The sequence below is a fragment of the Salmo salar genome, chromosome 03, assembly GCF_965601325.2.
Source record: "Salmo salar chromosome 03, fSalSal1, whole genome shotgun sequence".
NCBI classification, from domain to species: Eukaryota; Metazoa; Chordata; class Actinopteri; order Salmoniformes; family Salmonidae; genus Salmo; species Salmo salar.
This window is the reverse complement of record NC_138293.1, coordinates 81,776,949-81,802,500: the sequence shown is the minus strand read 5'-3', so window position 1 is coordinate 81,802,500 and position 25,552 is coordinate 81,776,949. Positions and strand designations below refer to the sequence as shown.

Sequence of the window (25,552 nt, the reverse complement as noted above, 5' to 3'; positions counted from 1 at the left end):
GACTCGCTAGTCCAACCGATGTGTGTGAATTGACTCGCTGCTCCTACCGAGGTGTGTGAATTGACTCGCTAGTCCAACCGATGTGTGTGAATTGACTCGCTGCTCCTACCGAGGTGTGTGAATTTACTCGCTAGTCCAACCGAGGTGTGTGAATTGACTCGCTAGTCCAACTGAGGTGTGTGAATTGACTAGCTAGTTCTACTGAACTGTGTGAAGTGACTCGCTAATCCAACCGAGGTGTGTGAATTGACTCGCTAGTCCAACCGAGGTGTGTAAATTGACTCGCTAGTCCTACCGAGGTGTGTGAATTGACTCGCTAGTCCAACCAATGTGTGTGAATTGACTCGCTAGTCCAACCGAGGTGTGTGAATTGACTCGCTAGTCCTACCGAGGTGTGTGAATTTACTCGCTAGTCCAACCGAGGTGTGTGAATTGACTCGCTAGTCCAACTGAGGGGTGTGAATTGACTAGCTAGTTCTACCGAAGTGTGTGAAGTGACTCGCTAATCCAACCGAGGTGTGTGAATTGACTCGCTAGTCCAACCAAGGTGTGTGAATTGACTCGCTAGTCCAACTGAGGTGTGTGAACTGACTAGCTAGTTCTACCGAAGTGTGTGAAGTGACTCGCTAATCCAACCGAGGTGTGTGAATTGACTCGCTAGTCCAACCGAGGTGTGTGAATTGACTCGCTAGTCCTACCGAGGTGTGTAAATTGACTCGCTAGTCCAACCGAGGTGTGTGAATTGACTCGCTAGTCCTACCGAGGTGCGTGAATTTACTCGCTAGTTCAACCGGGGTGTGTGAATTGACTCGCTAGTCCTACCGAGGTGTGTGAATTGACTCACTAGTCCTACCGAGGTGTGTGAATTGACTCGCTAAACTGGATGTGCTAGATGTACTACATTCAGTCATTCACACTTGGAAGACAGGCAGTGGGAACTGTCTAAATACAGGTTTGGAAGGCATGGGAATTTGGAAGACAGGCAGGGGGAACTGTCTAAATACAGCTGTGGAAGACACGGGGATTTGGAAGACAGGCAGTGGGAACTGTCTAAATACAGCTGTGGAAGCAATGGGGATGTAGAAGACAGGCAGTGGGAACTGTCTAAATACAGGTGTGGAAGGCATGGAGATGTGGAAGACAGGCAGTAGGAACTGTGTAAATACAGCTGTGGAAGGCATGGAGATGTGGAAGACAGGCAGTGGGAACTGTGTAAATACAGCTGTGGAAGCAATGTGGAAGACAGGCAGTGGGAACTGTCTAAATACAGGTTTGGAAGGCATGGGGATTTGGAAGACAGGCACTGGGAACTGTCCAAATACAGATGTGGAAGGCATGGGGATTTGGAAGACAGGCAGGGGGAACTGTCTAAATACAGATGTGGAAGGCATGGGGATTTGGAAGACAGGCACTGGGAACTGTCTAAATACAGGTTTGGAAGGCATGGGGATTTGGAAGACAGGCAGGGGGAATTGTCTAAATACAGCTGTGGAAGCCATGGGGATGTAGACGACAGGCAGTGGGAACTGTCTAAATACAGGTTTGGAAGGCATGGGGATTTGGAAGACAGGCAGGGGGAACTATCTAAATACAGCTGTGGAAGCCATGGGGATGTAGACGACAGGCAGTGGGAGCTGTCTAAATACAGGTTTGGAAGGCATGGGAATTTGGAAGACAGGCAGGGGGAACTGTCTAAATACAGCTGTGGAAGACATGGGGATTTGGAAGACAGGCAGGGGGAACTGTCTAAAAACAGCTGTGGAAGACATGGGGATTTGGAAGACAGGCAGGGGGAACTGTCTAAATACAGCTGTGGAAGCCATGGGGATGTAGAAGACAGGCAGTGGGAACTGTCTAAATACAGCTGTGGAAGCCATGGGGATTTGGAAGACAGGCAGGGGGAACTGTCTAAATACAGCTGTGGAAGCCATGCGGATTTGGAAGACAGGCAGGGGGAACTGTCTAAACACAGGTGTGGAAGGCATGGGGATTTGGAAGACAGGCAGGGGGAACTGTCTAAATACAGCTGTGGAAGCCATGGGGATGTGGAAGACAGGCAGTGGGAACTGTCTAAATACAGCTGTGGAAGCCATGGGGATATGGAAGACAGGCAGGGGGAACTGTCTAAATACAGCTGTGGAAGCCATGGGGATGTAGAAGACAGGCAGTGGGAACTGTCTAAATACAGCTGTGGAAGCCATGGGGATTTGGAAGACAGACAGGGGGAACTGTCTAAATACAGCTGTGGAAGCCGTGGAGATGTAGAAGACAGGCAGTGGGAACTGTCTAAATACAGCTGTGGAAGCCATGGGGATGTAGAAGACAGGAAGTGGGAACTGTCTAAATACGGCTGTGGAAGCCATGGGGATGTAGAAGACAGGCAGGGGGAACTGTCTAAATACGGCTGTGGAAGCCATGGGGATGTAGAAGACAGGCAGTGGGAACTGTCTAAATACAGCTGTGGAAGCCATGGGGATGTAGAAGACAGGCAGTGGGAACTGTCTAAATACAGCTGTGGAAGCCATGGGGATGTAGAAGACAGGAAGTGGGAACTGTCTAAATACAGCTGTGGAAGCCATGGGGATGTAGAAGACAGGAAGTGGGAACTGTCTAAATACAGCTGTGGAAGCCATGGAGATGTAGAAGACAGGCAGTGGGAACTGTCTAAATACAGCTGTGGAAGCAATGTGGATATGGAAGACAGGCAGAGGGAACTGTCTAAATACAGCTGTGGAAGCCATGGGGATATGGAAGACAGGCAGGGGGAACTGTCTAAATACAGCTGTGGAAGCCATGGGGGTGTAGAAGACAGGCAGGGGGAACTGTCTAAATACAGCTGTGGGAGCCATGGGGATTTGGAAGACAGGCAGGGGGAACTGTCTAAATACAGCTGTGGAAGCCATGGGGGTGTAGAAGACAGGCAGGGGGAACTGTCTAAATACAGGTGTGGAAGCCATGGGGATTTGGAAGACAGGCAGGGGGAACTGTCTAAATACAGGTGTGGAAGCCATGGGGATTTGGAAGACAGGCAGGGGGAACTGTCTAAATACAGCTGTGGAAGCCATAGTGATATGCAACTATGTAAATAATTCAAGGTTACAGATATGGACATGAGAATACATTTATTTTTAAGTGCAAGTATAAAGATAGCATCGGCTTTGAATAATTACAACATTGTCAGTGTTGGAAGTGACTATTCAGCTATGTTCAGGCCAGTATTCACTCAATACTGCCTGTGAATGGGTGTTCGATTAGATGCCACATGGTCTTGTTCAAGGAGGAAATTCACTGGGACAATTGCTGCCATTCAATGCATTGCTGCATACCATTCAACCACAATCTGTGGTATTGTGGATTCAGTTGTGTTTGGTGGTTATAGACTTCCCTACAGACAGATGTAGGATCACAATCTGACCTATATTGTCACAGCAAATATAATCCTGCAGCAACAGGATTTGAACATTTAGTCCATAATGTTTTGATCAGTGGTTAGGCTATTAGATTAGTTTAATAGTCACATGTACAGGGTTACAGATGTAATTACAGGGTACAGTGAAATTCAGGTAGCTTACTAGTTAGTGGTGGCTATTCAGCAGCCTGATGGTCTGGGGTTGGAAGCTATTGGCCAGTGTGTTGCGTGTAGTTGCTGTACCAGGCTGTGAGGCAGCCCGACAGTATGCTCTCGATGGTGCTCCTGTAGAACACAGCGAGGGCCCTTGGAGACAGGGACATTTCTTCATCCTCCTGTTAGATTAGGGGCTGTTAGTGACCCAGAGGAAAGTGAGGCGTAATGGGGTTTATTCAGGTTTCCAGCCACACAGTCACCTGATGTTATGTGTTAGCTGCTCATTAAGACACACTGTTGGGGCTGGGGGTTGGACAGGGGGTGGGTGTGAGGCAGAATACATCAACACAGCGCAGCGCCAGCAAAGAATAGTCTGTGATTAAATTGTGTGAAAAACACAACAGGATAATACCCACCTAAATGTCTACCCATGGCGGGAGTCAGGGAGACTCACCTTAATAACATGCTTTGCATTCCAAAACGATTGGAGCTGATCAACGTGTGGCATGCGCTCCCGTTCATTTCTGTTCACTCCTGTTCGCCGTACACTTTTGTCATTTACCGCCGTAATTACAAAGCTTTGTCTCCCGCAACAAGATGCCTTGATGACTTCTTAAACTGACCTTCCCTATAAATGACGCATGACTTCTTGACTGGTTTTAAATTGAACAAACACTTTAATGAACACCACCATCACGTCAGCCAGGAAATAACATTAGGGGCATATTATTGGAGTGATGTAAAACATAATGTTAAATTTCACTGCTATGCGGACGACACACAGCTGTACATTTCAATGAAACATGGTGAAACCCCAAAATGGCCCTCGCTAGAAGCCTGTGTTTCAGACATAAAGAAGTGGATGGCTGCAAACTTTCTACTTTTAAACTCGGACAAAACAGAGATGCTTGTTCTAGGTCCCAAGAAACAAAGAGATCTTCTGTTGAATCTGACAATTAATCTGGATGGTTGTACAGTCGTCTCAAATAAAACTGTGAAGGACCTCGGCGTTACTCTGGACCCTGATCTCTCTTTTGAAGAACATATCAAGACTGTTTCAAGGACAGCTTTTTTCCATCTACGTAACATTGCAAAAATCAGAAACTTTCTGTCCAAAAATGACGCAGAAAAATTAATCCATGCTTTTGTTACTTCTAGGCTGGACTACTGCAATGCTCTACTTTCCGGCTACCCGGATAAAGCACTAAACAAACTTCAGTTAGTGCTAAATACGGCTGCTAGAATCCTGACTAGAACCAAAAAAATGTGATCATATTACTCCAGTGCTAGCCTCCCTACACTGGCTTCCTGTTAAGGCAAGGGCTGATTTCAAGGTTTTACTGCTAACCTACAAAGCATTACATGGGCTTGCTCCTACCTATCTTTCCGATTTGGTCCTGCCGTACATACCTACACGTACGCTACGGTCACAAGACGCAGGCCTCCTAATTGTCCCTAGAATTTGTAAGCAAACGGCTGGAGGTAGGGCTTTCTCCTATAGAGCTCCATTTTTATGGAATGGTCTGCCTACCAATGTGAGAGATGCAGAGTCAGTCTCAACCTTTAAGTCTTTACTGAAGACTTATCTCTTCAGTAGGTCCTATGATTAAGTATAGTCTGGCCCAGGAGTGTGAAGGTGAACGGAAAGGCTGGAGCAACGAACCGCCCTTGCTGTCTCTGCCTTGCCGGTTCCCCTCTTTCCACTGGGATTCTCTGCCTCCAACCCTATTACAGGGGCTGAGTCACTGGCTTACTGGTGTTCTTCCATGCCATCCATGGGAGGGGTGCGTCACTTGAGTGGGTTGAGTCACTGACGTGGTCTTCCTGTCTGGGTTGGCGCCCCCCCCCCTTGGGTTGTGCCATGGCGGAGATCGTTGTGGGCTATACTCGGCCTTGTCTTAGGACGGTAAGTTGGTGGTTGGAGACATCCCTCTAGTGGTGTGGGGGCTGTGCTTTGGCAAAGTGGGTGGGGTTATATCCTGCCTGTTTGGCCCTGTCCGGGGGAATCATCGGATGGGGCCACAGTGTCTTCTGATCCCTCCTGTCTCAGCCTCCAGTATTTATGCTGCAGTAGTTTATGTGTCGGGGGGCTAGGGTCAGTCTGTTACACCTGGAGTATTTCTCTTGTCTTATCCGGTGTCCTGTGTGAATTTAAATATGCTCTCTCTAATTCTCTCTTTCTCTCTTTCTGTCTTTCTCTCGGAGGACCTGAGCCCTAGGACCATGCCTCAGGACTACCTGGCATGATGACTCCTTGCTGTCCCCAGTCCACCTGGCCGTGCTGCTGCTCCAGTTTCAACTGTTCTGCCTGCGGCTATGGAACCCTGACCTGTTCACCGGACGTGCTTGTTGCACCCTCGACAACTACTATGATTATTATTATCTGACCATGCTGGTCATTTATGAACATTTTAACATCTTGACCATGTTCTGTTATAATATCCACCCTGCACAGCCAGAAGAGGACTGGCCACCCCTCATAGCCTGGTTCCTCTCTAGGTTTCTTCCTAGGTTTTTGGCCTTTCTACGGAGTTTTTCCTAGGGAGTTTTTCCTAGCAACCGTGCTTCATTCACATGCATTGCTTGCTGTTTGGGGTTTTAGGCTGGGTTTCTGTACAGCACTTTGAGATATCAGCTGATGTACGAAGGGCTATATAAATACATTTGATTTGATTTGATTTGATGTATGGTTTCATGTGTGTGTGTCTTTGTCTCTCTCTCTCTCTCTCTCTGTGTGTGTGTCTTTGTCTGTGTCTCTCTCTCTCTCTCTCTCTCTCTGTGTGTGTGTGTGTCTGTTTCTCTGTGTGGTGTGTGTGTGTGTGTGTGTGTGTGTGTGTGTGTGTGTGTGTGTGTGTGTGTGTGTGTGTGTGTGTGTGTGTGTTTCTCTCTGTGTGTGTGTGTGTGTGTGTTTGTCTGTGGTGTGTGTGTGTGTGTGTGTGTGTGTGTGTGTGTGTGTGTGTGTGTGTGTGTGTGTGTGTGTGTGTGTGTGTGTGTGTGTGTGTGTGTGTGTTTCTCTCTGTGTGTGTGTGTGTGTGTGTGTGTTTGTCTGTGGTGTGTGTGTGTGTGTGTGTGTGTGTGTGTGTGTGTGTGTGTGTGTGTGTGTGTGTGTGTGTGTGTGTGTGTGTGTGTGTTTGTTTCTCTTTGTGTTTTGTGTGTGTGTATGTTGGGAGGATTGTAAGTGCCTCACAGACAGATAGACAGTAGATAGTAGACAGTTGAATTACCTGTTCATTTGGAAGGAAGGGACCAGATGGTTATTGGCTTAACTCTCAGGAGGGTAGTATTTTTGGAGTCCCTGATCAAGGCAATTAGTTCAGGATGAGACACAGCTGGATAAATGGAGATGGATGTAAACTGTAGTTCCTCAACCCCGGTGTTCTGGAACTGTAGTGTTTCTCAACCCCGGTGTTCTGGAACTGTAGTGTTTCTCAACCCCGGTGTTCTGGAAGTGTAGTGTTTCTCAACCCCGGTGTTCTGGAACTGTAGTGTTTCTCAACACCGGTGTTCTGGAAGTGTAGTGTTTCTCAACCCCGGTGTTCTGGAACTGTAGTGTTTCTCAACCCCGGTGTTCTGGAAGTGTAGTGTTTCTCAACACCGGTGTTCTGGAACTGTAGTGTTACTCAACCCCGGTGTTCTGGAAGTGTAGTGTTTCTCAACCCCGGTGTTCTGGAACTGTAGTGTTTCTCAACTCCGGTGTTCTGGAAGTGTAGTGTTTCTCAACCCCGGTGTTCTGGAACTGTAGTGTTTCTCAACCCCGGTGTTCTGGAACTGTAGTGTTTCTCAACCCCGGTGTTCTGGAACTGTAGTGTTTCTCAACCCCGGTATTCTGGAACTGTAGTGTTTCTCAACCCCGGTGTTCTGGAAGTGTAGTGTTTCTCAACCCCGGTGTTCTGGAACTGTAGTGTTTCTCAACCCCGGTGTTCTGGAAGTGTAGTGTTTCTCAACCCCGGTGTTCTGGAACTGTAGTGTAAATTCGGATGAACTAAATAAGCTGTCAAAAAGCCATGTTGTGGCAACTGATGTAGACAGGGTGTCATGCACCCATTATTTTATATGACAACCTGAAATGGCTTGGTAGTTAGTTATGGGTTTGGGAGATTGGGAACCTATCTAGCTGGCTAGCTAAAGCCAATTTAATTCAATTGCTAGTTATTACAGAGAAACAATTTATTTTATGTTTTATTTATTCATCAAGAAGGAGTCAATAGGCTACAAAGCCTGATCAAATTCATTTAAAAACATACCTCCTGCGAATCCTGTGAATCCTGCCCATCCCCAGCAGATCAAATCAAATCAAATTGTATTGGTCTCATACAAGTGATTAGCATATGTTATTGCAGGTGTAGCAACATGCTTGTGCTTCTAGCTCCGACAGTGCAGTAATACATATCAAATAATATCTAACAAATTACACAACATATACCCAATACACACAAATCTAAGTAGGAATGAATTAAGACAAAATACATATGGACGAGCGATGTCAGGGCGGAAATCAAACGCTATGTGTGTCACTCAACACTCTCTCTCCTCCTCCACTGACGATACTGTCTGCACCACTAGAGTATCCTAACGTCCTGCACCACTAGAGTATCTAATGTCCTGCACCACTAGAGTATCTAACGTCCTGCACCACTAGAGTATCCTAACGTCCTGCACCACTAGAGTATCTAATGTCCTACACCACTAGAGTATCTAACGTCCTGCACCACTAGAGTATCCTAACGTCCTGCACCACTAGAGTATCTAATGTCCTGCACCACTAGAGTATCTAACGTCCTGCACCACTAGAGTATCTAATGTCCTGCACCACTAGAGTATCTAACGTCCTGCACCACTAGAGTATCTAATGTCCTACACCACTAGAGTATCTAATGCCCTGCACCACTAGAGTATCTAATGTCTTGCACCACTAGAGTATCTAACGTCCTGCACCACTAGAGTATCCTAATGTCCTGCACCACTAGAGTATCTAACGTCCTGCACCACTAGAGTATCCTAACGTCCTGCACCACTAGAGTATCCTAACGTCCTGCACCACTAGAGTATCTAACGTCCTGCACCACTAGAGTATCCTAACGTCCTGCACCACTAGAGTATCTAACGTCCTGCACCACTAGAGTATCATAACGTCCTGCACCACTAGAGTATCCTAACGTCCTGCACCACTAGAGTATCATAATGTCCTGCACCACTAGAGTATCTAATGTCCTGCACCACTAGAGTATCCTCACGTCCTGCACCACTAGAGTATCTAATGCCCTGCACCACTAGAGTATCCTAACGTCCTGCACCACTAGAGTATCCTAACGTCCTGCACTACTAGAGTATCTAACGTCCTGCACCACTAGAGTATCATAACGTCCTGCACCACTAGAGTATCCTAACATCCTGCACCACTAGAGTATCCTAACGTCCTGCACCACTAGAGTATCCTAACGTCCTGCTCCACTAGAGTATCCTAACGTCCTGCACCACTAGAGTATCTAACGTCCTGCACCACTAGAGTATCCTAACGTCCTGCACCACTAGAGTATCCTAACGTCCTGCACCACTAGAGTATCCTAACGTCCTGCACCACTAGAGTATCTAACGTCCTGCACCACTAGAGTATCCTAATGTCCTGCACCACTAGAGTATCCTAACGTCCTGCACCACTAGAGTATCTAATGTCCTGCACCACTAGAGTATCTAATGCCCTGCACCACTAGAGTATCCTAACGTCCTGCACCACTAGAGTATCCTAACGTCCTGCACCACTAGAGTATCTAACGTCCTGCACCACTAGAGTATCATAACGTCCTGCACCACTAGAGTATCCTAACATCTTGCACCACTAGAAAATCCTAACGTCCTGCACCACTAGAGTATCCTAACGTCCTGCACCACTAGAGTATCCTAACGTCCTGCACCACTAGAGTATCCTAAGCATCCTGCACCACTAGAGTATCCTAACGTCCTGCACCACTAGAGTATCTAACGTCCTGCACCACTAGAATATCTAGCGTCCTGCACCACTAGAGTATCTAGCGTCCTGCACCACTAGAGTATCATAACGTCCTACACCACTAGAGTATCTAACATCCTGCACCACTAGAGTATCCTAAAGTCCTGCACCACTAGAGTATCTAAAGTCCTGCACCACTAGAGTATCCTAAAGTCCTGCACCACTAGAGTATCCTAACGTCCTGCACCACTAGAGTATCTAACGTCCTGCTCCACTAGAGTATCCTAACGTCCTGCACCACTAGAGTATCCTAACGTCCTGCACCACTAGAGTATCTAACGTCCTGCACCACTAGAGTATCTAATGTCCTGCACCACTAGAGTATCTAACGTCCTGCACCACTAGAGTATCTAACATCCTGCACCACTAGAGTATCCTAAAGTCCTGCACCACTAGAGTATCATAACGTCCTGCACCACTAGAGTATCTAACGTCCTGCACCACGAGAGTATCTAACATCATGCACCACTAGAGTATCCTAAAGTCCTGCACCACTAGAGTATCCTAACGTCCTGCACCACTAGAGTATCTAACGTCCTGCACCACTAGAGTATCTAAAGTCCTGCACCACTAGAGTATCCTAACGTCCTGCGCCACTAGAGTATCTAACGTCCTGCACCACTAGAGTATCCTAACGTCCTGCACCACTAGAGTATCTAACGTCCTGCACCACCCTCCCTCCCTGTACCTTTCTCCCTACCTGTCCCCTCTCTCCCTCCCCCATCCCTCCCTCCCTCCCTCCCACCCACCCACCCGTACCTTTCTCCCTCCCTCCCTCCCTCCCTCCCTCCCTCCCTCCCTCCCTCCCTCCCTCCCTCCCTCCCTCCCTCCCTCCCTCCCTCCCTCCCTCCCTCCCTCCCTCCCTCCCTCCCTCCCTCGTACCTTTCTCCCTACCTGTTCCCTCCCTCCATCCCTCCCTCCCCGTGCCTTTCTCCCTACCTGTTCCCTCCCTCCCTCCATCCCTCCATCCCCATACCTTTCTCCCTACCTGTTCCCTCCCTCCATCCCTCCCTCCCGTACCTTTCTCCCCCCTCCCTCCCCCCTCCCTCCCTCCCTCCCTCCTGTACCTTTCTCCCTCCCTCCCTCCATCCCTCCCTCCCTGTACCTTTCTCCCTACCTGTCCCCTCCCTCCATCCCTTCCTCCCGTACTTATCTCCCTACCTGTCCCCTCCCTCCCTCCCTCCCTCCATCCCTCCCTCCCCGTACCTTTCTCCCTACCTGTCCCCTCCCTCTCTCCATTCATCCCTCCCCGTACCTTTCTCCCTACCTGTCCCCTCTCTCTCTCCCTCCATCCCTCCCTCCCCGTACCTTTCTCCCTACCTTTCCCCTCCCTCCATCCCTCCCCCCGTACCTTTCTCCCTACTTGTCCCCTCCCTCCAACATTCCCTCCCATACCTTTCTCCTATCTGTCCCCTCCCTCCACCCCTCCCTCCCCGTACTGTTCTCCCTCCCTCCCTCCATCCCTCCCCCCGTACCTTTCTCCCTACCTGTCCCCTCCCTCCATCCCTTCCTCCCGTACTTATCTCCCTACCTGTCCCTCCCTCCATCCCTCCCTCCCTCCCTCCCTCCCTCCCCCCTCCCTCCCTCCCTCCCTCCCTCCCTCCCCCTCCCTCCCTCCCTCCCTCCCTCCCTCCCTCCCTCCCTCCCCCCTCCCCCCCCCCCCCGTACCTTTCTCCCTACCTGTCCCCTCCGTCCATCCCTTCGTCCCGTACTTATCTCCCTACCTGTCTCCTCACTCCCTCCATCCCTCCCTCCATCCCTTCTTCCCGTACTTATCTCCCTACCTGTTCCCTCCATCCCTCCCTCCCCGTACCTTTCTCCCTACCTGTCCCCTCCGTCCATCCCTTCGTCCCGTACTTATCTCCCTACCTGTCTCCTCACTCCCTCATCCCTCCCTCCCTCCATCCCTTCCTCCCGTACTTATCTCCCTACCTGTTCCCTCCATCCCTCCCTCCCTGTACCTTTCTCCCTACCAGTCCCCTCCCTCCCTCATCCTCAGCCTCCCAGAAGGTGAGCCTTCCCCCAGACAGTCAAGCAAGACAGACCCTCCCTACCACCAGGTCCGCTGCCCCATCCACCTCCACCTTCACCCCACGTGCCATGAGACAGGTGCCCCAATTTCACACCAGTTTCCCAGCCTGCTCAGTCGAGAGAGAGGGAGGGCTAAAGTGGTGAGTTTCTTTAAATGCCCAGATGTAGCCTTGAGCAAACACGTTGGCACTTAAACAACTAATCAATTTTTCCGCTTTGTGTTTGCTTGTCCTGGTTGTTGGCACGGAGCCCAGACTAGCTGACAGCAGGGGGTTGTGTGTGTGTGACATACTGTAGCGTTCAGAAAACAACCTGGCAGGTGTGTGGATTCAGTGATGGTGACGGTGATTTTGGTGGTGGTGGTAATGGTGACGGTGTGGGTGATGGTGACGGTGGTGGTGATAGTGACGGTGGTGGTGATGGTAATGGTGACCGTGGTGGTGATAGTGGTGATAAAGTAAGATGGTAACAGGACAACTGTAGTAATGGGACTTGTTTTATTTTGAACTAAACCACAGATTGTAACTTTGTTCTCTCAGGATGGTTATGCCATTAAAATTACACACGCACGTACATGCACAGACACACACACCCCTGAGTACCATCCTAGGCCGTTGCGAGCCAGTTATGAATGCTTGGTGCGGGTTAGCCTTTTTAAAAGCCCCCCGATTCACATTGATTCAGAATCTGACAGTCATTCTGCACCTGGACTTAAAAAGAACCGTTTTCTCCTCACCACTCCCTCTCATACAGCCATTGTTCTCCTGTTGACAATGCCATCTCCCCTTAAGCACTGCTACCAGAAGGAAGCCATTTCCAGGGGTTAAATTGAGGGCAGAAAGGTAGTGGACTTCTTTCCACTTTGATTAGAAAGAGCAGAAAACACAAGTAAACCTCCTGTTAAAAGTCAATTCATTTTGAAGACCATTACCTCATGTCTAGGACACCACATCCATTGTGGAGAGAGGCAGAGGGAGAGGAAGAGGATGTAGTATGAGTGAAGAGGGTTAAGGACGAGTGAAGAGGAGGAAGGGCGAGTGAAGGGGATGAAGGACGAGTGAAGAGGATGAAGGAAGAAGATGGATGAGAGGAAAGAAAGAAGAAGGAAGGATGAGGGGAGTAGGGAGGAAGAGGGAGATGGGAGTAATGAGATGAAGAGGAATATCGGGAGGATAGAGGAGGGGGAGGAGGATAATTATTATATTTTTTAAAATCTTTATTTAACTAAGCAAGTCAGTTAAGAACAAATTCTTATTTACAATGACGGCCTACCCCGGCCAAACCTGGACAACGCTGGGCCAATTGTGTGCCGCCCTATGGGACTCCCAATCACGGCCGGATGTGATACAGCCTGGAGAAGGGAGTAGAGGAAACAGAGGAAGATGAATAGGGAGGATAGAGAAAGAAGAGGATGAGGAGGTCTAATGGAGGAATGAAAACCGAAACTGACAGACGATACCACCTCCTAATTGCCTACTTCACTGGAATTAAGTTTCAATGATACAGCCCCAAATATTATCCCCAGAATCTCACATATCAGCACCATGTGAGTCTTCACAGCCTGTGTACAGTATATGTTGAGTGCTGTTGTAATGGCAAAGAGTAGCTCTCTCAGTGGTTGGCAACACAAAGCAAGGGTGCCTCTAGAGCAGGGGTATTCAACTCTTACCTTACAAGGGCCGGAGCCTGCTGGTTTTCTGTTCTACCTGATAATTAATTGCACACACCTGGTTTACCAGGTCTAAATCAGTCCCTGATTGGAGGGCAACAATAAAAAACACAGCGGAACTGGCTTCCAGGTCCAGAGTTGAGTTTGAGGGCTCTATAGCCTGATGAAACTGCCTTTCTTTACCTTCCCTACTTTAAACAGTCCTAGTTCCAGTCCCAGGAGAGGTATAAAGTTAGCCTGATCCCATACCTGTTTGTGCTCCTGTACCACAGTGGCCACAATAGTTGGCTATACAGCACCAACAGGTCTGAGACCAGGCTAACATTCAGCTGCTTGTACAGTATGATATCTAGCTGGATTAAAGAGACAACATTCAGCTGTTTGTACAATATGATATCTAGCTGGGTTAAAGAGACAACATTCAGCTGTTTGTACAATATGATATCTAGCTGGATTAATGAGACAACATTCAGCTGCTTGTACAGTATGATATCTAGCTGGATTAAAGAGACAACATTCAGCTGTTTGTACAGTATGATATCTAGCTGGGTTAAAGAGACAACATTCAGCTGCTTGTACAATATGATATCTAGCTGGATTAAAGAGACAACATTCAGCTGCTTGTACAATATGATATCTAGCTGGATAAAAGAGACAACATTCAGCTGTTTGTACAATATGATATCTAGCTGGGTTAAAGAGACAACATTCAGCTGTTTGTACAGTATGATATCTAGCTGGATTAAAGAGACAACATTCAGCTGCTTGTACAGTATGATATCTAGCTGGATTAAAGAGACAAGATTCAGCTGTTTGTACAGTATGATGTCTAGCTGGGTTAAAGAGACAACATTCAGCTGTTTGTACAGTATGATATCTAGCTGGATTAAAGAGACAACATTCAGCTGCTTGTACAGTATGATATCTAGCTGGATTAAAGAGACAACATTCAGCTGTTTGTACAGTATGATATCTAGCTGGATTAAAGAGACAACATTCAGCTGCTTGTACAATATGATATCTAGCTGGATTAAAGAGACAACATTCAGCTGTTTGTACAATATGATATCTAGCTGGATTAAAGAGACAAGATTCAGCTGTTTGAACAGTATGATATCTAGCTGGATTAAAGAGACAACATTCAGCTGTTTGTACAGTATGATATCTAGCTGGGTTAAAGAGACAACATTCAGCTGCTTGTACAATATGATATCTAGCTGGATTAAAGAGACAACATTCAGCTGTTTGTACAGTATGATATCTAGCTGGATTAAAGAGACAACATTCAGCTGCTTGTACAATATGATATCTAGCTGGGTTAAAGAGACAACATTCAGCTGCTTGTACAATATGATATCTAGCTGGATTAAAGAGACAACATTCAGCTGTTTGTACAGTATGATATCTAGCTGGATTAAAGAGACAACATTCAGCTGCTTGTACAATATGATATCTAGCTGGGTTAAAGAGACAACATTCAGCTGCTTGTACAATATGATATCTAGCTGGATTAAAGAGACAACATTCAGCTGTTTGTACAGTATGATATCTAGCTGGATTAAAGTGACACATACAATCTCCTGGATAAAAGCAGTGGTTCAGCCAAGATACAGCAAGATAAAGCAGAACCACAGTATATCCTCAGTTTAAGTGTCAGACCTAGTATCTCTTACCACAGGTCTTCTCTTCAGGCCTGCATTGACACAGGCACATATACAGTATAATCACCTCTCTGATGGAAATAGGCTAGCCAAATGGAGCTGATATTCAGGCATGAAAGCTTCAGCATGCTCTAACCTCTACATCCTCTCCACTGCCCCCCTCCCCTTCCTGTCCCATTCCATGGGCCTTTACTTGAAAAAACACCAGCAAAAAAAATCTGAGCAGCCTGTTGCTAGGCTACCTCTTTAGTGATTTTCCCTCCTGGGGAACAAACATGGGAGGAGAGGATAGGGGGAAAGGGAGGGAGCAAGAGAGGGAGATAGGGAGAGTGAAAAGGAGGGAAGAAGAGTAGAGGGGATAGAGGGAGAGAGGAAGAGGGGTCTCCTTGGTCTATACATGCATACCGCTCCATCACTCTGTCCAGGGAAACAGACCATACTTCTCCATCACTCTATCCAGGGAAACAGACCATACCTCTCCATCTCTCTGTCCAGGGAAACAGACCATACCTCTCCATCACTCTATCCAGGGAAACAGACCATACCTCTCCATCTCTCTGTCCAGGGAAACAGACCATAACTCTCCATCTCTCTGTCCAGGGAAACAGACCATACCTCTCCATCACTGTCCAGGGAGATAGGAAACAGACCATACCTCTCCATCTCTCTGTCCAGGGAAACAGACCATACATTTCCATCACTGTCCAGGGAGATAGGAAACAGACAAAACCTTTCCATCACTGTCCAGGGAGATAGGAAACAGACCATACCTCTCCATCACTGTCCAGGGAGATAGGAAACAGACCATACCTCTCCATCACTCTGTCCAGGGAGATAGGAAACAGACTAAACCTTTCCATCACTGTCCAGGGAGATAGGAAACAGACCATACCTCTCCATCACTGTCAAGGGAGATAGGAAACAGACCATACCTCTCCATCACTGTCCAGGGAAATAGGAAACAGACAATACCTCTCCATCTCTGTCCAGGGAGATAGGAAACAGACCATACCTCTCCATCACTGTCCAGGGAGATAGGAAACAGACCATACCTCTCCATCACTGTCCAGTGAGATAGGAAACAGACCATACCTCTCCATCACTCTGTCCAGGGAGATAGGAAACAGACCATACCTCTCCATCACTGTCCATGGAGATAGGAAACAGACCATACCTCTCCATCACTGTCCAGGGAGATAGGAAACAGACCATACCTCTCCATCACTGTCCAGGGAGATAGGAAACAGACGATACCTCTCCATCACTGTCCAGGGAGATAGGAAACAGACCATACCTCTCCAACCCTGTCCAGGGAGATAGGAAACAGACCATACCTCTCCATCACTGTCCAGGTAGATAGGAAACAGACCATACCTCTCCATCATTCTGTGCATGTAGATACATACAGGTATGCTTTTTTTTTTAAAGAGAATTTTCTTAGATTAAGAGAATTTAGACATATTTTGATCAGGGTGATTCAAATCTAAGATTATACATGGTTGTTTCTCTTGAGCAAAACATGAGAAGTATGACAACATAATAAAAAAATGTTGTCTATGCGAATTAGAGGTGATAAAGAAGAGATCTCAAATTGGATTTTCATTTTCTATGGGTTTAATAAAAATAATAATTTATTTAATTTTCAGAAAATAATCTCATAGTGCATAAAAATCAAAACAGAAAACAACACATTTAAATTGAGATGGTACAGATGGAGATTGAACGTCTATATTTGGTTTGGGATGAAAGGCTGTGAGTTGAGGCAGTTTGGATTGGAAATGCAGTGTACCTTCAGGCCAGGGGACATCGATGGTACAGCCAGAGAGAAAGAAAGAAAATCTAACAATCAGACCTGTAGCGCTTCATCAGGGCACCACATCTACTTTTCCGATGGTCAGTTCCTCCATAGGACCCGCTCCTCCGTAGGTACTGCTCCTCCATTACCAAACATGTAGCACTCACCTGGGTGATACCACGGTTGCTGAAAAGCGCACGAAAAGCCACCACATCTTGGCAGCAGTTAACCTTTTACTGCAGCAGGTTAAATCAGGGCCACACAGAGTGTTTCTTGGTAGTCTGAAACAAATCTACTTTGAAACTAAAGTATGTACCTCACACACATGGTTACGGACTTAAAAAAATAAGACACCTGTACCATGTCAGATATAGAGTTGAAATGTATTACATTTTGGGAGTTTGCATCACAGTATTACACTTTATATACGTACATCACAGAAGACTGAAATCTATTAAAAAAACGTTTGACATAGAAACACCGGATTTTAGGTGAAGTTTTTGAAGTCATGTTTATTAATGATGAAATGATAGAAACTATTCTACCATCTCTGGACACAGCATGCTGTACTTGTTGTTATTCTTCCTGACAGATAAAACAATAAAGCCAGGGTGTAACACCCTGGCCATAGAGAGGTTTTTTTTGTTCCCTATTTTGGTTAGGCCAGGGTGTTACATTGGGTGGGCGTTCTATGTTTATTTTTCTAGGTTGGTTTGTTTCTTTGGTTTGGCCGTGTGTGGCTCCCAATCAGGCACAGCTGTAGTTTGTTGTTGCTGATTGGGAGTCACACATAAGTAGCCTGTTTTTCCTTTGGGGTTTGTGGGTGATTGTTTTCTGTTTTGTTCATTTGGGACCAGACAGGACTGTTTGCTGTCGTTGCTGTCGAGTGTTTTGTTTGTAAGGGTTCATTTTTATTAAATATTGAAAATGAATACACATCCTCCGCTGCACCTTGGTCTCATTACGACGACGGCCGTTACAGAATCACCCACCAAAAACGGACCAAGCAGCGGAGGAAGGAGAAGCACCAGGAGAGGAGCTATTGGGAGTCGTGGACATGGGAGGAGATATTGGACGGTAAAGGACCATGGGCTCAAGCTGGGGAGTATCGCCGCCCGCAGTGGGAGATCGAGGCAGCGAGAGCGGAGAGGCGCTGGTATGAGACAAGGGAGCGCGACGGACATGAGAGGCAGCCCCCAAAAATGTTTTGGGGGGGGGCACACGGGGAGTGTGGCAGAGCCAGGAGGGAATTCTGGGCCAACTCCCCGTGCTTACAGGAGGCAGCGCAGTACTAGTCAGGCACCGTGTTATGCAGTTAAGCGCACGGTGTCCCCAGTACGCGTTGAAAGCCCGGAGCGCTACATGCCAGCCCCCCGCAAGTGCCATGCGAGAGCGGGCATCGAGCCAGGACAGATTGTGCCAGCTCAGCGCGTCTGGTCTCCAGTGCGCTGTCTCGGTCCAGGCTATCCTGCGCCGGCGCTGCGCACTGTGTCTCTGGGGCGCTGGGAGGGCTCAGTTCGGCCTATGCCTGCACTCTGCCCGTGCCGGGCAAAAGTGGGCATTCAGCCTGGAGTATGGGTGTCAAGTCTACTTACCAGAACTCCAGTGCTTCCCCACAGCCCGGTCTGTCCTGTGCCTCCTCCTCGGACCAGGCCTCCAGTGGGTCTCCCCATCCTGGTCTATCCTGTGCTGCCTCCTCGGACCAGGCCTCCAGTCCGGAATCGTCAGAGCCGCCCGCCAGTCCGGAGCCGCCGGAGCCGCCCGCCAGTCCGGAGCCGCCGGAGCCGCCCGCCAGTCCGGAGCCGCCGGTGCCGCCCGCCTGTCCGGAGCCGCCGGAGCCGCCCGCCTGTCCGGAGCCGCCGGAGCCGCCGGAGCCGCCCGCCAGCCGGAGCAACCAGGGTCGCCAGCCGGGCGCAGCCAGAGTCGCCCGCCAACCGGGCGCAGCCAGAGTCATTGGGTGGGCGTTCTATTTTTATTTTTCTAGGTTGGTTTGTTTCTTTGGTTTGGCCATGTGGCTCCCAATCAGGCACAGCTGTAGTCCGTTGTTGCTGATTGGGAGTCACACATAAGTAGCCTGTTTTTCCTTTGTGGTTTGTGGGTGATTGTTTTCTGTTTTGTTTATTTTGGACCAGACAGGACTGTTTGCTGTCATTGCTGTCGAGTGTTTTGTTTGTAGTGGTTCATTTTTATTAAATATTGAAAATGAATACACATCCTCCGCTGCATCTTGGTCTCATTACAACGACGGCCGTTACACAGGGCTACATTATTTCAATCCAAACAGCCAGCTAGCTAGCTATAAGCCAAAAATATAGACTTTTCATCCCAATTCTTTAACTCTGACAGTCAAGACCACGAGATGTAAGTGATCAACCCCCAGAGGAGTCAAACCCTCCAAAAGTATTTTAATAATGAAACAAAAAACACAAAAAATAACAAAATGATTTACAACATTTACAGAGCTCTCTGCCTAGAAGACCTCACAGTGCGACGGCAACCACGGAAGTGGTCTTTGAAAAAATAAAATGGCTGCCAGGCTCATTGGTAGTGCTGGAGCATTGGGAGGCAGATACAACCCAGAGCCACCATGCACCTGCACCCACTTCAATAAATGTTCTCATCTCTTTCCCTCCGCAGCCAAGAACTGCTCCTACTTCAAACACTTCACTAAGGAAGAAGAGGCCAAAGGGTTCGAAGCCAAAACTCAGAAAGGTGAGTTCTCTCTCTCTCCTTCGTTACAGGCTTCCGGTGAATGAGCCACAGTGCAACACAAGGTTTTGTAAAAAAATTAAAATAAATACATTCGGTCAGTTTCTGTGAAATTCTATCTGGCGATTTTAAGCAATTTACAACTTGAGTTTTGAGTTGTAAATTGAGTAATACATGAGTACAATTCCCTCAAATATGGTGCATTTCCTTAAATATCAGAACTGTAAATCCTTGTTTTCATGCAATGAGGGGCCTATGCTGTAGAGGGGGAGGCATGGTGAATAGGAATGAGATGTATACTATGTGTCTATGGTACTGCTCATTGGGCTCTCAGCATGACAATAAAACACATTCAGTCAAAACACAGACATGAATGGTACCCTCTGTGATTGGCAAACACTTTCTCTCTCCCTTTCCCTTTCTCTCTCTCACACACACACGCACACGCCAGACGTGCCTGCTATTAGTTATTATCCCTGCTTCAGGGAAAAAAGAAGTTCTTTCCGCATCTCACATTGCTCTTCTCAAAACAGATGCTATTCTAGGAGACTACTGCAGACCCCTTACAGATATACATTGTGTGCAGAGTATGCTATAAGCATGATAACACTCATTAAAACAGACAGGTAGAAAGCCATCAGCAGGATTTACTGGTTGAAGGTGAAGTAACCTTTGAGTGTAATGGAGTTGACTGGTGACGTTTGTACAGGAGCTAGAATCCAGTAATAGTAAAACATGTTTTAACTATGTGTGTCCTTATTGTAATGAACACGAGGGGAGACAGAGTGCTGGTTTCAAGCGCAGGGAGCAGCAGGTGTTGATTGGTAAAGGACCACAGGAGGAGGCAGGTATCTGGGTCCAGGGGCAGGCAGAAGGTCATACACAGGGGGTCCAAAAAGGCAACAGTACAGGCAGGGAAAAGGCTAGGAACGTTGTCCAGGAGATTAGTCAATATGTTGATAACAGGAAATCCGATAGGCTAAAGTACAGGTAGGGAACAGGCAAAAGGCGTCGTTAGTGAGGCAGGCAAAAACTATCAGTAAATTACGGGAAACCCAGAGCTCCAAATAGAAGTGTGTCACAAAACAAACAATACCTCACAATGATGAAGTGCAAAGAACTGAACTAAATAGTGTGTGATAATGACATACAGGTGTGTGAACAGGTGATTAGAATTCAGGTGATTGGGATCTGGGGAGTGAGCTGCGTTCAGGGGATCTATATGTTTGAGAGTGTGAGCTGGAAAGTGGGCTGGAAAGTGAGCTGCGTTCAGGGGATCTATGTGTTTTAGAGTGTGAGCTGGAAAGTGGGCTGGTGTTATGGGAATTATTTTATCCCAATTATAATAATTAACAATCAATAGGCCTTGACTAATTCCCAAGGTTTGTAAGACAATGGGTTAATAATTAGTCAAGGACTCTGCAAAAGACTTTCTGCAAAAGGTCTGTACAGTTTATTCAGAGAACGTTCTGCCCAACATTAACAAAGAAGTTCATTTTATCCTCTCTCTCCGCTTACGCACACACCTCCACACCAAAAGTATATAACCTACGCACACACATACACACAAACAGTAGGTGAACAGTATCTCTCCCTTGACTTCCCACCACTGTTAATCACTATCCAGCGCTGCCTGTGCTTTCCCCCGAGATTAGGAGAACCTTGAAGGCTACTCCCATATTTGCCTCCAAAGCCTCTCAAAGTTGCTAGGTCAGGTAGAACAAATGTCTACAGTCCTCTTAGGCCCACTAAATACACTTACGCACACACATTTCTCTCCCTCTCCAGCCTCTACTAGACTTTATGGGACTAACGTTCAGTACATTAATTATTCATTATCCATGCTACATAACTACTAATTAATAATGGATTATTGATTCATTTACCTTTATTAGATAATTATCTTATCAGCTGGAAAGTGAGCTGCGTTCAGGGGATCTATATGTTTGAGAGTGTGAGCTGGAAAGTGGCCTGGAAAGTGAGCTGCGTTCAGGGGATCTACGTGTTTGAGAGTGTAAGTTGGAAGCAGACGTTACACTTATTGGTTGAAATCAGGATTCTGCACTGCTTTTAACGGAGGAAAGGTTGCTTCCGTCCCCTCTCATCCCTGCTTGCGTGAATTTAGTTGAAAATGTCACTTTGCCATGTGGACCAATTGGCTGTGCCTATGTCCCAAATGCCTCTACGGACTCTGGTCAAAAGTAGTGCACTACTGTACATAAGGAATAGGGTGCCATTTGGGACGCGGCCATAATAATCCCTAGCACGTCGGTATCACAGGCAGAGGCAGCCCACCCTAACTTTTAGTGTATTCTAGCATGGTTAAATGCTTGACTTGAGGATCCTTCTTTCTAGCATTACAATACAAAACATTACAATACAAAACCTCAAAGTTGACTCATTAGCACTGTCATAAACAATGTTAAACTGGCCATGGCTATGTTCATTTTTTAGTAAGACATACCTTAGTAAAACGTTTCGCAACAGAAAAATGGGACTATGTGTTCTTATTGGACAAGTTGAGGTAGTATCTCCCCATTCCAGAACATTATCTCTCCACTGAAAATAATCCAGGTTAACTCTCTCTCTCTCTCTCTCTCTCTCTCTCTCTCTCTCTCTCTCTCTCTCTCTTACTTTCTTTCTTTCTTTCTCTCTCACTCTCTCACTCTCTCTCACTCTCAGAATACAACCTCTCAGCAGCGGCCATCGCTGTGTTCAGCCTGGCCTTCATGATCCTGGGGTCGCTGTGTGTCGTGTGCTCCTTCGGGAAGGGGAGGGACTACCTGCTGAGGCCTGCTGGGATGTTCTTTGCCTTCGCAGGTCAGACACATCTACTTTGACTGAGATATTCACGTAATACATCAGGCATGACTACAAAGAACATTGTACATTTTTCTGCCTGTCTATCCAGGTTCATCAGTTATTTGTTCATTTGTTCGTTAGTTCGTTAATTAGTTTGTTCTTTCCGTCTCTCCATCCGCCCATCCATCGTCACCTGTACCCCTTCTCCCTCTAGGTCTCTGCATCATCATCTCTGTTGAGGTGATGCGGAACTCCACCAAGCGGATGATTGACAGCGAGGAGACCGTCTGGGAACAGTACTACTACTCCTGGTCCTTTGAATGTGCCTGCACCTCTTTCGTCCTCCTGGTCTTCAGTGGTCTCAGCCTGTTGATCATCTCCATGCCCCAGATGCCACGCAACCCCTGGGAGACCTGTATGGACGCAGAGCCAGACTCCATGGAGCCCTTAGACTAGTAGTAGTAGAACAGATTAGACCTGACCAGATCAACCCCTGGGAGACCTGTATGGACGCAGAGCCAGACTCCATGGAGCCCTTAGACTAGTAGTAGTAGAACAGATTAGACCTGACCAGATCAACCCCTGGGAGACCTGTATGGACGCAGAGCCAGACTCCATGGAGCCCTTAGACTAGTAGTAGTAGAACAGATTAGACCTGACCAGATCAACCCCTGGGAGACCTGTATGGACACAGAGCCAGACTCCATGGAGCCCTTAGACTAGTAGTAGTAGAACAGATTAGACCTGACCAGATCAACCCCTGGGAGACCTGTATGGACGCAGAGCCAGACTCCATGGAGCCCTTAGACTAGTAGTAGTAGAACAGATTAGACCTGACCAGATCAACCCCTGGGAGACCTGTATGGACACAGAGCCAGACTCCATGGAGCCCTTAGACTAGTAGTAGACTCCACTAGAACAGACCAGATCAGAAAAGATTGAAACAGAACTGACCAGACTAGTCTAGTCCAGGGGAATCTTCAACAAAGGCTGCCAAAACCATACATGTTTTTATAGAATCCAACTGAAGATAAACTAAATTGAGGCTGGTGCTGGGGGCAACATAGTTAAGGATACAGAGGAATGAGAGTGGGGCACCCCGCCTAAGTAATGGTAGAAGGGGAAACACTGCACAACACTGCTTGGTTTTAAGTGTACAGATAAAGATGTAAGGCAGGTCTCTGAGCAGTCCTCGAGGGCCACAGATTTTCCTTTCTTTGGTCCTTAACTGATACATTTCTGTCATTGATTGCAGAGAGTGTCCGCTCTCCTGGTCCATATCATCCGTTACTAAGCAACAGACACTGTGGCACTTGAGGACTGCCCTGATATAGGGTGTGTTAGTAAATTCACCATGGCAACTTACTTCGATTTCAGACCACTCTGGTTGGAGAGTGCCAGAGCGCAGAATAATGTATTAATTTACGAACTGCCTAAACTCGGTTGTTATGACAGATGTAAGTAAATATCGGCTAAAAAACAGAACTTAATTGTTGCCAGTAACACAGTTACAGTCACTAACCCTCTTGATAACATGAAAACAGTCTAGCACATCTACCAGCTCTGCAAGGGTGAGTAACATGTTCACAGTGAGGTGTTCTCTCATTTGTGTCTGGAAGTAGCTAGCAAGCAAGCTAAGCAAGTTTAGCCAGTTGCCTTGGGTGCTTGACTGCCGATGTGAAGTCAGAATGCTCAGATCAACCCTACACCTCGGCCAGAGTGTCCAGTGTGTGCTCTGAACGCTCCGAGAGCGAAACACTCTGAATTTATGAACGGACAATCTGACAATGCTCTGAATTTACGAACACTCAAAACACTCCGATACTCTAAAGTGAATTTACGAACGCACCTATAATGTACAGTATTAAAATGTCACTTTTGCTATAAAGTGACCACAGAGACAGAAAGAGCTAAAGAACATGGCAACATAGTGAGCTGCTACTCTGTGTAATTTCATGTAGTTTGATCTGTCTTGTACATTTCTAATATACATTTCCGCTCTAGCGTTCTACATTTTTGTAATGAAATAAGTTAATGCTTTAATGAACGTTGCATTGTAAATATTCAACCCTCCAGGCAGCTACAAACAATGTTTATTTATTTAACATGTATCAATGGATTAAACCATATTGACACTCCAGTGCAATGCCTGTACAAGGATCTACTGTATTAGTTAGGGAGCTATACTGCTGCTTGTTGTTTACAGAGGAAATGTAGAATGTACAGTGTATGTATGTTTTAAACATGGGCCTATAAAGATGATAGAAATTATGTTGTTTTTTGTTCAATAGTAGCTTCATCAAACAATCCGTTGCAATCTAGCTTGAACACAAAACATTCAAGCCCACCACAGTTTTTATTGGACAGATACATTGTCTCCACTGAATGGCAATATCTCCCATTGTGTACCTCTCCTCATATTGTTCTCTCTCTCTCTCTCTCTCTCTCTCTCCTCTCTCTCTCTCTCTCTACTGTTTAATTATCTCTCTCTCCCCCCTCTCTTCCCATCTGTTTCACTTAAAGTTCCAAATCGAAAGATGAAGTGTGAGAATGTTTCAAAGCGGTTGTGATAAATTCCTTTCTTTCTATTGACACAGGACAGTTGTTGCATAATGAATTATCGTCAAAGTATTATAGCCAGCTGGACAAGCTAAATTGTAGTGATTTTCAGTCAACAAGTGACAGGCATGTTCTGTTTTTGGGGAACACTTTTGTATAGGCACTGATTTCAATAGCTACAAAGCAGTAATGTTCTGTGCTGACAGATTCAAGTACATCTAAACACAAACATCCCTTGTTCTCACCCATCTAAGCACCTAACCCATTGTTTTGTAGCAGGTTCTCTGACAGGTGCAGTATAATACATATTTTCTACAAGGCCTAAACATTGCTGTTTTGCTGTAAGCATATAGTCATAGAGTTATTAAAGAGGCAATCTGGGGTTCAAACAACAACAAAGGATCACCCTGCCACTGATTTGGTAAACAGCTGAGGGATGGGACTCGAGATACAATATGTAACTACTCTCAATGTATAGACAGAGCTATGGATGCAAGGACTCGCCATCCTTTAGCTCAATGATAGTTTTAACCATGTTTAGAGAATATACAGTGTTTGTTTACAATTACATTGTAAAAAAAGCTTATATTTTGGGTTCTGATGTGGTATGACAGTTGAACCAAGCTAATGAGGCATTTCAATGGGAATTAAAAATAATTATAACGGATGTCTCTATCGCAGATTGCCCCTTTAAACAGAGATATAGTTTACATATATAGACCTTTATTCCATTCCCTCAGCCAGAAACCCCACA

The 25,552-nt window shown here is 46.6% G+C and overlaps 1 protein-coding gene across 1 annotated transcript in view; it reads left to right on the top strand.

Moving 5' to 3' along the window:
* The window catches only part of LOC106601772 (voltage-dependent calcium channel gamma-1 subunit), a 28,958-nt gene extending 4,448 nt beyond the window's left edge, over window positions 1-24,510 (top strand). The window contains exons 2-4 of the mRNA XM_045715543.2: window positions 19,366-19,440; window positions 22,120-22,257; window positions 22,454-24,510. Coding sequence (XP_045571499.1) covers window positions 19,366-19,440; window positions 22,120-22,257; window positions 22,454-22,695 — 455 coding nt within the window. The 3' untranslated portion in view covers window positions 22,696-24,510. The remainder of the gene's footprint in view (window positions 1-19,365; window positions 19,441-22,119; window positions 22,258-22,453) is intronic.
* The last annotated feature ends 1,042 nt before the right edge of the window (window positions 24,511-25,552 follow it).